Here is a 12365-nt window from a genome sequence, read left to right as displayed (position 1 = left end):
CCTCTATGTGACCCCATGGACTGTAGCCCGCCAGGCTCCTCTGTCCATGGGATTTTCCCAGGCAAGAATGCAGGAGTGGGTAGCCATTTCCTTCTCCCTGGATCTTCCCAACCCAGGGATTGAACCTGCATCTCCTGCATTGCAGGCAGATTCTTTACTGCTAAACCACTGGGGAAGCCCATATCTGAACATAAATGTTAATTACCATGAGAAATAAATTTTGAGATTCAAAAAAAATTTTAAAACATTAAAGTACTTTCACAAAGTTCAAAAAATTGAAATGTGATCACTTTTGATGGTATAAAGAGAAGGCAGTGAAGCACGTCGAAGAGTATAAGCTCTGGAAGACGATAGACTATGATTCCAACTTAGTTCTATTAGTAACTTAACATTCCACATTTTGGATTCTGTGCTAATGAGATCAGTTTGTGTCCGAGAGACAAGAAGATATGTTGGTGACCCATTAAAGGATGTCCACTAGGGGAGAGACATGAATAATGGTTCCCACCCTACCTGCTCTGCCCATATTTGCCAGCCAAGTCCTGGTTTGTCAGCAAAGCACAGAGAGATCTTTGTTGCCTTGTCATGATCATAAAAAAAGCCAGAAACCTTGGAATATATGTGTGTACAAAATGTCATGTTGATGAACGGTTTTGTATATTTACAAATGATGCTTACAATCCTTATCTTTTCAATTGTGCAACCTGATAAGGAGTTCACTGTGAATCCTTAAGAGTGGAGAGAGCAACTCCTCTGCTCGCAGTGACTTAAAAAAATGAGGCTACCCACTGAAGGAAGTAATGTGTGGGTGATTATAAAGTATGCGACTCAGAATGGAATGAGATGGATATGAGATTTCTTATATGCTTTTGTATACTATTTGGGTTTTTTAAAAAATCAGCTATGATCATAATAAAAATAAAAATTTAAAATTAAGGAGATCTTCATATATACATACATTTAATAATATTTATGATTATTTAAAAGTTACTACCTGAAAGAGTCTCAGCAATTGAAGACATATTAAGAGAACTCAAAACGGCAAACGAAACCTGAAGAGGCTCTATGTTTTCCTAAACAAAAAAAGGGTAGAAATTAGATATCTTTAAATTCAGTGGACATGTAAAAAATGTGCCCCAAAGAAAATAAGATATATCTTTGTAGAACAAATTGTAATAAGTATAAAGATAGGAAATCAATAAGGGATTAACTAAATTACAAAAAGCAAAATAAGATACTGATATAAATATAATGTTTTATAATATTTACAATCATCCTAAAGGAAACCACATTTACTAACTATAATCCACCAAAACAATAATAAAACTTTTAAGTGAAGGGTAGGCATTGATGATCCACCAATAAGTTACCTTTTGAATCATTTGAAGTCCCATATCCTAACCCCGATAAAGTAAGAAAATCTATTAACAAATACAATCTAACATTACAGTATTTTTCAGGCAAGCTTCAAGGCAAATATAAATGCAGATGTGAAATCTTTTCTTTTACACAGCCAGTATAATGGTAGCTGTTAATTTTTCACAGATAAAATCTGTCAGGTTAAATAAATTCCTTTATCACCTGTGTGCTCAGAATTTTTTATCAGAAATCAATGCTGGATTTTATCAAATGCTTTTTCTCCACCTACTAAGAAGCCCATATCATTTTTCTATTTTATTCTGTTAATATGGTGAATTCCATAGACTGCTTTTCAAATATGAAACCAACTTTGCCTTTTGGGGATAAAAATCTTACTTATTCATAATTTATTCCCTTTTGCATATTAATATGTTTATGAGGATACTGCACTGTAAGTTTTCTTTTCTTATAATGTCTGATTATGGTATCAGGTTAAAGCTGACAGTGATGAATTGGGAAGCATGCTCAACTCAATTGGAAATCAGTCCTGAATATTCATTGGAAGGACTGACGATGAAGCTCCAATACTTTGGCCACCCAATGAGAAGAACAGACTCATTGGAACAGACCCTGATGCTGGGAAAGACTGAAGGCAGGAGAAGAAGGGGCTGACAGAGGATGAGATGGTTGGATGGCATCACTGACTCGATGGACATGAATTTGAGCAAACTCTGGGAGATGGTGAAGAACAGGGAGGCCTGGCGTGCTGCAGTCCATGGGGTCACAAAGAGTCAGACATGACTGAGCAACTGAACTGACTGACTGAGGCAGAATTAGTATGGCACCTTCCTTAAATGATAGAATTCATTAGTAAAGTCATTTGGACATGCAATTTTCTTTGCGGGAAGGTTTTACTTACAGTTTAATTTCTCTAGTTGATACAGGGCTAATGACACCACTTATTTCTTCTTGAGTGAAATTAACAGTTTGTGTCTTTTAAGGAATGTAGCTTAAGTTCTTGAATTTACTGGCATAATATGAAGTTGTTCATAATATTTTTATTACCCTTTCAATTTATCGATTATTAGGAAATTAGTTATGTCACCTCCCTTATTCGTTGTATTGGTAACGAGTATCCTCTTTTTTCCTGAACAGTCAGATTAGAAGTTTACCATTATTTTCTGTAGCATAATCTTTTGATTTCAATGATTTTTCCTCTATTGTTTTTCTGTTCTCTATTTCATTGATTTTCTGCACTTTAAAAAAATAATTTTATTTATTTTTGGCTGTGCCAGGGTCTTTGTTGCTGCTCGCCCAGTTAACAGTGAGCGGGGGTCACTCTTCGTTGTGGTGCACAGGTTTCTCACTGCGGTGGCCTCCCCTGTTGCAAAGTGCAAGCTCCAGGGAGCTCAGGCCTCTGCAGCTGCATCTCCTGGGCTCTAGAGCTCAGGCTCAATAGTTGTGGTGCTAGGGCCCAGCTGCTCTGCGGCATGTGGGATTTTCCTGGACCAGGGATAGAATCTGTCTCCTGCATTGGCAGGTAGATTCTTTACCACTGAGCCACCAGGGAAGCCCTACACTTATTTTTATTACTTTCTTTCTTTTATCTTAGTTTGATTTTCTTTTTCTAGTTTCTTAAAGTGGAGCCTGAGATCATTAATTTCAGACCTTTCATTTTCAAATATAGCCTTTAATTTTTAAAAATTTCCCTAGGCATGGCTTTAGTTGTACCCCACGTATTTTTGTCATTTTACTGTGGTTTATATCTGTTAACTTATTCCACTTTTGTTTATAGCCTAAGAACCTCTCCCTACCTTGATACCATGCTAATTTGGTTGCATATAAACAAAAGATTGTTCTTACTCTTGCTTTGAACAATTGTCCTTATGAAGACTAATTAAAAAGAAGGAGTCTGTTATATCTGCCCAAATATTTAGCATTTTCAGTGCTCTTCATTCCTGTGTAGATGCAGATTTTCATGCAGAACTATTTTTCCTTTGATTAAAGGGCTTCCTTTTTAATACTTCTAAGGCTAACCTGTTATGGTAATAGGATTATTTCAACTTTCCTATGTCTGAAAAAGCCTCTATTTCACCTTTTGTTTTGAAAGACGGTCTCACTGGATAGAGAATTCTCAATGGACAGGTATTTTGTATTTATTTTTTTTGCTCTAAGTACTTAAATACATCTTTAAAAGACGTTGCTATACTGACTTCTGGTTCCCATAGTTCCAGCAAGAAATCTGCAGCTGCCTCTCTTCTGTTTTGTCTTATGTCAGGTGTCTGTTCCTCTCTGGCTCCTTTGAGGCCATTTATTGTTGATTTTGCCTTTTCATACTGTTCATGGGGTTCTCAAGGCAAGAATACTCAAGTGGTTCCCTTCTGATTTTAAGCTTTCTGTATGTTACGTTTCCTGTGCTGGGAATTTGATGAACTTTAGGATCAATGGGCTTCTAATTCTAAAAAATCTGAACATTTTTCAGCCATTGCTTTTCAAGTATGTTTTTTCTGTTCCTTTCACTATCTCCTCGCCTTTGGGAACCCTAATTACAAGCATATTACACCACCTGAAGTTGTCCCAGATCATGAATTGTCTGCTTATTCTTGTTTAGTCTTTTTCTCTGTGTCACTGAGAATAATTTCTATTGCTACATCTTCAAATTCACTGATCTTTTCTCTTGCAGTCTCTAATATGCTATTAATCTCACCCAATACATTTTTTATTCCTGGAGATTTTAACGTATAGAATTTGATTTGGGTCTTTGCTTTATCTTTTGTGTTCTTAAGCTCAATCTTTTCTCACATTATTGCACGCACAAGAAATATAGTTAAAATAACTCCTTGTCTCTCCACAAATGTTACCATAGGTATCATGTCTGGGTCTATTCTTACTGATTGATTTGTCCCCTCATTATGGCACTGTTCCCTACACAACTACTAATTTTTACTTGAATGCCAGACATTTTGAATTTAATGTTATTTGGTGCTAGGTAGTTTTGTTTTGGTGGGAAGGATCAAACCATTTTATTGAGGGCTTTCAGAGGAGGGGTGAAGGGTTGGTGGACAATTACATCTGATGCCTGCAACCTGGGTCGGATCTCCACAGCTTCACAGTTGCTCAAAGTACTTCTTATATTCTTGGGTTTAATTATGCAATGCAGCTACATGAATACAAGTTGGCTGTTAGTTTAATTCTGCTCCATTTAATGAGTCAATACTCTGAGCATCTAACACCCTATGAATTATAAGATTTTGCTACGAGGGTTGGTGTGAACACAATTCCTGGCCTATGTGCATGCATGCTAAGTCACTTCAGTCGTGTTCAACTCTTTGTGACCCTATGGGCTGTAGCCCACCAGGCTCCTCTGTCCATGGAATTCTCTAGGCAAGAATACTGGAGTGGGTTGCCATGCCCTCCCTCCACGGGGTCTTCCCGACAAAGGGACTGAACCCACGTCTCTAACATCTCTTGCACTGGCGGGTGCATTCTTTGCCACAAGTACCACCTGGGAAGCCCTGTGTGAGCTCTAGGCATTTCCTTCTGCTCATTTCAGCGATTCCTCCCTGGCCTGTGGCAGTTTACTCACAAAGGTATGTACACCAGCACTGACCCTTAGCAGATCTCCAGAGTTCTCTCTGTGCAAGTCTCTTCTCTGGTATTTTACCTGGCGAACTCCAGCCTCCTTCACCTTCCCAGGCCCAAACTCCATCTTCTCAACTCAGGGAGACTTCCAGGCTCCGTCGAGGTAACGTCTCCCTGTGCTGCAGCCTGGAAATCCAGCCCCAGCAGCAAGATGGGGCTCTCATGAGGTTTACCTCCCCTGTTACCCAGGGATTACTGTCTGTGCTTCCAGTAGCCACTGTCTGTGAACCACTGTTTCTTATCTTTTTCTTTGGCTTTTGAGTTCTTTTTCACGGGAATATAAATTAGGTCCCTCTTACTCCATCTTGGCCAAAAGCAGAATATTCTTATTTCAAGGTATAATAGCGAGAGAGAATGAAAAACAGTCCCAATGTAAAATGGGTAAGTAAAATTAATAGGTAATTCTAAGAAATTCAAATGGCCTACAAACATGTGAAAATGTTCGAACCTCACTAACAAAATTTTCAAGTCATCTTTTTCTCCTATTAAGCTATTAAAAAAAAAAGTACAGTTAATACTCAGGGTTTACAAAGATATAATAAAATAGGATTACTTATAGTACTGTGAGTTCAAACAAGTACATACTTTCTGAATGCTAATTTAGCACTATGTATAAAAAAATTCGAAAATTGTTCATATTCCTGAATCCAGTTATCCTACCTGTAGAAATTTAGAAGAACAATTTATATTTATAATATATTGATTCTAAGATTGTTGCTCTTTCACATCTTAACACCTTTGAAATCTGAGCACATGGTGTGTGTCAGTTTAACTTTCAGCATTTTTTCTCAAAGAACGGCACATCTTACAATCAGTAAGGTTCCAAGAAATATGCTATGTTCAAGGAGTCATGGAAGTTATTGTTTTTAACAGGAGAAAACTGGTAGTAATCTAGCTAGAAAATGCATTAACTTATATCATGACCCACTATTCATTTTGTTTCATGATTTCAAAGCATAATTACTGCTCATGCAAATAGGTGAGGTATGATGAAAACAGAAACAAGTCTGTTTCACACTTTCCATACTTACAAGATTCTCTTCCTTGTCATCAAAATTTGGTTGAGGTAACCACTCAGGAACTGGAGACTGTTCAAGTAGCGGGGGACTGAGGCTACTTAAATCCTTTTTACGGACAGGTGTTTGTCCTTTACGCAGTGGAGTGTTAGCTGGCAAAGATTCATCAAACACTTCAGGGCTTAGGTCCTCTCCGAAAGTAACTCTCTTCCTCTTCTTTGTATTTGGCAAGGCTGTGAAAGTGAAAGTGAAGGCCACTCAGTGGTGTCTGACTCTTTGCGACCCCATGGACTATACAGTCCATGGAATTCTCCAGGCCAGAATACTGGAGTGGGTAGCCTTTCCCTTCTCCAAGAGATCTTCTCAACCCAGGAATCGAACCCAGGTCTCCCGCACTGGAAAGGCTAGTACTTCACAATTTTCTTGACCTTCTGTAGATAATTACATTTCTTATCTAAAAGGCATATACTAGAATCTTAACATCACTGGATTGGCTATTCATATAATACAAAACATAGTTTGTAGAGAGAAAAAAAGTTTAAAAATGGAAGAGATATACAATATTTCCAATTAAAATGTGGTAATAAAATTTAAGTAAATTTTGTATGCTGAATTTAGATGACAAGAATGGTATATCATTTCCTCTACAAATTTCACCATTATACAAAAATGGATAGATGAAGTGGATAGAACCAATTCTGAGACTCTCTAGAGAGATTCCATCCCCCACCTCTCAAGTTATCTTCATTCCCAGGTAATTTCAGAAGCATCAGGCATCAGCAGGTCATTGAAAATATCACAGACTATCTCAGATGTTTTTAATAACAAGAAAATTATATCCACATGCTTCAAAATAAACCTGAAGTTCTTACCTGCTGTTTGTTCTTTGCAACTGTTTGCAAGACTGGAGGTTAAGCTTGGACAAGTCTCATCATTATAGAGGTTGTCAAGGTGTTCCTAAACAAAATAAACAACCATGAATAATTTTACATTTATAAATACACATACACAGTCATTAAGAATGGCAACTTGGAATTCCTTTTCTGCCAAGGATAGATACTATACAGTACTGCAGATTACCTTTACTTTCATAATTGATCTAACTTAAATACCATGATATTAGCCACAAAGAAAAACTGGGTTTCCTAGTTATTACTCTAGTAAGTAGTTTTAAGCCAAAATGAAAAAACAGGAATCCATAATGTGGGCTAAATTCATTTCCTCCTTTTGGATCTGGCAAATGAAGTTAAGGAAAATATGAGTGGCCAGAATTACAGTGTACTCTGGACAGTGTCAACTGAGGTATACTGTATAAATGATCTGAAGTATAAGACTTTCCCCAAAACAAGAAAAAAAACAAGTATGTAAATAGCATAATACGGTGTTTTGGCTTTTGGTTTTTTTTTTTTTTTTAATGTGCACTATTTTTATTTTATTTGGACCATTTTAAAAGTTTTTATTGACTTTGTTACAATATTGCTTCTGTTATGTTTTGTGTTTTGTGTTTTTTTTTTTTGGCCAGGAGGCATGTGGAATCTTCAACAAACTATATTCCACACTGAGTGTAAATAAAAAAGTAAAGAGCAAAAAGAAAGTGCCCAGTGCTACTACAAGTGAGAAAGAGGAGGCAAAAAAAATTATGGTGAGACATTTTCCATTAGGCCAGTATGACATAATATTTCAGAGGTACTTATGGGAACCAAAAGCAGTCTTTATTCGATTTGCTTTAGGAGGTGTAGCTTTCTACTGACCTGCAGGCTTTCTACACACAGCTTCACAGCGGGTTTCTTCAGTACAGAACGTAGGACAAACGTCTTGGAGGACGGAAGGTCCTTCTGGCACAGTGGGGTAACCAGGGACCTGACTTCGGGAGCTGTGTCTGTGCTCACTTCTGTACATTTATCAACTGAAACGGCATCATTGGATCCTCTCTCTTCTACGGAGGCAGCATCCTGGATTCCTACAACACAGAGTTGTAACCATGAGGGGGTCAGACGTCTGAATCAGTCCATTCTACACCAAAGGTAGTGTGTATTTGCAAAGGGAGGAACATGCTCCTCAGATATTCAACCCTAAGACATCCTGCTTAGAGTGTAACATCTGGGATTTCATTTGGAAATACAAAGAAAAAAAAAGAGAGAAAAGTGGCACTGGTCACAGCTTTTAGTTCAAATCAAACTACTGAGGGAAAAGGTAAGGAAGGTATTTCGGCTCCATGCAAAGTTAAAGAGGAATCCTTGGCTCAGCTATTAACTGTTAACCTGCCTCCACTCATGACACTTATGATGGCCATCATGAAACTAACCTGAGCTAGACAATGAATCTTGACCAATTTTAGTCCTGCAAACAGAAGCATTTTTAGGATGTCAGCCTGGTAGGAGGGAGAGGACAAGATGCTGAAGAGAAAGATTATTAAATAAAACAATTCACATTCTGTGTTGTCTAGCTGCTAAGTCATGTCTGACTCTTTGCAACCCTGTGGACTATAGCCTACCAGGCTCCTCTGTCTATGGGATTTCCCAGGTAAGAATTCTGGAGTGGGTTGCCATTTCCTCCTCGAGGGGATCTTCTTGACCCAGGTATCGAACCTGTGTTTTCTGCACTGGCAGGCAGCTTCTTCACCACTGAGTCACCAGGGAAGCCCTCACGTGCAGTTAAACAAGCCAAGGATCCCCCGCAAATTCTCATAGAAGACCACTGCCTGCTGACTGACACGTAACACATAGATTCTGGGTGCTTAAGAGATACAGTGATAAACATGACAGTCAAAGCCTCCATGGCCTGAGAACAAAGAGACAACATAAAGTATAGGAACTGGGAGGTGCAGAAGGAAGGAGCTGGCTGTGCCTGTAAAAGGGCAGTACGTCATCTCTCATACAACAAGAGCTCTAAAACATTTCTACTAAACCATGAGCTCCTAAAATGCAAGGAATGGTTTCAGTGTGTCCAAATGTTCACATATAAGAAAATCAACCACAAATGTCTACTGAAAAAACATTTCATGGGTGAATCAGCACAGGTACCAAGGGAAAAAGTCATACTTACCACTTGAAGCCTCTGTAAGTTCTGAAAGTAGAGGAGACTCATTCATTAAACATCCACACTGTAGATTTAAACCAGATGCAGAAGATTTCTTGGGGGGCAAAAACAGTGAAGAAGTATTAAATTTTATTATTTATAGGATTACTATTTTTATAAAGATTTGAGTTAGCATTACAGATTATCTGGAAATCTGATGTTAAATCAATCAATACATCACTTCATTATCTAGTTAATTTTTACAGAAGTATGTAGGAATAAAACTAAAAACAGAGTATTCATTCTCATTGACTCCTAAACATCCAATCCAACAATGCTCAATTCCCTAGGAAGTGTTCACAGGGCATAGTTTTTGCTGCCTTATTGTTTGAAGTCTAGAAAACTATGTTAACTACTTTCCTTAAAGAGGAAATTCTCAAAATAATGAAAAACAAAATTACTAATCAAACAACAGAAGATATCAAAAGCTAGAAAGGGAAAACCATTAATGGTCAGGGTAGAAAACACACTCCTATTAATAGGGAAACCATTTCTAAATCATGATGTGTCCAAAAATTAATCAAAATTCTGATTAAAAAATTACCATCAGATGATTTCATATCAACTAGAACAGGGCAGAGAGAGCAGAGATTATAAGCGACTCTGAGATACACATGAAACTCATGGGTCCTGATGGTTGACCATAATGGGCAGCAAACATCTATTAAGCCAGTCTAGACAGGATCAACAGAACATGTGCTGGAGCTACATGACAGAGAAGGTGCAAGGTAAAAAGCTTCCACTCTACTGGCATAAGGTGTCTTCTCTCACTAGAGAAACAGGAACCTACTGTATCAAAGCAAAACTCAGGGTCATGAGAGAACTAGCTACCTGTTTACACTTGTGTGAAGGTCGAGGATCCTCAGGTTGGTGGTGCTAGTGGTAAAGAATCTGCCTGCCAATGCAGGAGACGTAAGAGATGCGGGTTTGATCTCTGGGTCGGGAAGACCCCCAAGAGGAGGGCATGGTAACCCACTTCAGTATTCTTGCCTGGAGAATCCCACAGACAGAGGAGCCTTGTGGGCTATGGTCCATACGGTCTCAAAGAGTCAGACGTGACTGATGCAACTAAGCACGCACACACGCAAGAATCTGCAACAGTATTATTGAACTCGTGTTGCTTATCATCTTTTGATGATGTTGACAGCCTCTAGGCAGTTATAAGCAACAACAAAAAAACCCCTATGGCTACTTGAAAGAAGTGGGGAGAGGAAGAGAAAAATTGCTAAATGACACCTTGCTTTCCAGCCGGTGTTAAACGCAGACATGACAGACCCCAGACCTTGGGGGTACAGCCCAAGTGTAACCATCACCTCATTTACCAGGTCTATGTAAGTAAGATGCTCATATGTCTACTGCCTACAGAGACAAAATGCTGTTCAAGGGCGGGACTGGGACTTTCTCACCATGGTACCATTGGTATCTAGAATAATACATCGCAAATAGAAGATCACAGGGCTTCATTTTGCATAGTGTTTTTCATATCAAAAGCAACATATTGATCAAAGCAGTCTATCACAGCCAGTAAGCCAACCAACCACATAAAAATTTAACAAGCAGGAAATCCCTCATATACACACAATTAAAACCCAGCTCAAATACAGTAATAGCATGTTGTTGTTCCTGTTTAGTCACTAAGTCAAGTCCAAATCTTTTGCAACCCTGTGGATGGTAGTCCTACCAGGCTCCTCTGTCCATGGGATTTCCCAGGCAAGAATACTAGAGTGGATTGTCATTTCCTTCTCCAGGGGATCTTCCAGACTCAGGGACTGAACCTGTGTCTCCTACATTGGCAGGTGGGTTCCTTTACCACCGACCCACCTGGGAAGCCCCAAACACTGCAACACAACGTACATAAGTACTACAATTGCAAAAGGGCATTGACAGTCCTCAAACTGCTAGCTAGAAAGACCAAAACTGCATTTCCTGTTCCCAGTAAGTGCATTACCTGGGAGAGACCAGCACAAGTTTCAACAGCACACTTCATGTCTGTACTGGGACAAGCAGCCATATTAACACCGCAGGCCTGGAGATCAACCGCATCAGTTAGATTTACGTCAGAGCTGCTTGGAGAGGATAGTCTCCGACGTTTGGACGATGACTGTGCAGAGAACTCAGACAGCTGACATTCACCAAGACTTTCCTTTTTGGCTAGGTACACAAAACAAAATAAAAGCAAAACACAGGTTCCAAGATTTTCTTTTACAATATCATTTGAAAACTGCACCCATCATTATAATTTCATGATGTAATTTAATGCTTGAACATAAATCCTTTAACAATGAAAAGGAAAATCTAGTAGTACATTTTTATTCAAAAAAGGAAATCTAACTGAAATGCAAGACAACATGACTACTAAAAAGATAACAATTATCAGAATTAACTTTCTTTGGGCTTTCAAAAGATACACCAAGATATATTTGCATTTCTGATATAATATCTCATTCTATTTTTTTAATTTAAAATGAAACCTTTTCTTTTGAACATTTTAAAGGATGTGGTTATGTTCCAATATTGGTTCTGTTCTTACTGTATATGATTTTATGAAAAATACAGCCACAATTTTTCCTGGGGACAAAAAGGGAATTTAATTGTCCACAGAATTTATAGCAATTATGTAAATAAAATATCTTAAAGCTCAGATAAAAACTGAAAAATAGGTAAGTTACAAATCACCAATATAAATGAGTGTATGGGAGCTGGTTGTGTACTGCAGAGGCAGATGCCCTGGATTTGTATTAGTAACAATGCCCTGCAATCAAGTAGGTGTTGAAATGCACCTGAAGATGGTTCAACAAACCAAACAAAACCATTTGGAACCTTAGGATTATGTCGATTATAGCAAGGCCAGGATTTTGTGAAGTTCTGGGGTCTGAAATGCTTTGTGATTGGAAAATCAAAAGTGACAGAAAAAATTATCAAAAAGTTACAATCTAAAATTTATGGTAAAGAGTATGGCAGGCTATTGAGATGTCAGAATAAATATATCTGTTTACAATATCAGGGTTGGGTGTTTGGTATTCATATAAATGCTTACCAAAATTAATAATAATCCTCTAAAAAACCAAGGGTTTGACAGAAAAACAACAAAATTCTGTAAGCAATTATCCTTCAATATAAAAATAAATTAAAAAAGAAAAAAAAAAAGAAGGGTTGTTGACCCAAATCTATGGGCAGGCCCAATTTTAAAGATGAAGCAGTCCATGGGCTCTGACATTGTAACATTTAACACTTAATTGTGGCCATATGAAAACATAAGGTGTATGCTCA

At 38.1% G+C, this 12365-nt stretch overlaps 1 protein-coding gene across 3 annotated transcripts in view; it reads right to left on the bottom strand.

Annotated features, from left to right (window-relative positions):
- Positions 1–12365, bottom strand: part of CDCA2 (cell division cycle associated 2) — a 43208-nt gene that overhangs the window by 16058 nt on the left and 14785 nt on the right. For all 3 annotated transcript variants that reach the window (NM_001046194.2, XM_059889075.1, XM_024995700.2), the window contains 6 exon segments: positions 995–1073; positions 6033–6250; positions 6890–6974; positions 7769–7977; positions 9063–9150; positions 11044–11246. In NM_001046194.2, the coding sequence (NP_001039659.1) occupies positions 995–1073; positions 6033–6250; positions 6890–6974; positions 7769–7977; positions 9063–9150; positions 11044–11246 (882 nt within the window).

Source organism: Bos taurus, chromosome 8 (genome assembly GCF_002263795.3).
Source record: "Bos taurus isolate L1 Dominette 01449 registration number 42190680 breed Hereford chromosome 8, ARS-UCD2.0, whole genome shotgun sequence".
In the NCBI taxonomy this organism is placed as follows: Eukaryota; Metazoa; Chordata; class Mammalia; order Artiodactyla; family Bovidae; genus Bos; species Bos taurus.
Note: the sequence above shows the minus strand (reverse complement) of the source record. Positions and strands in the feature narration are given on the sequence as shown.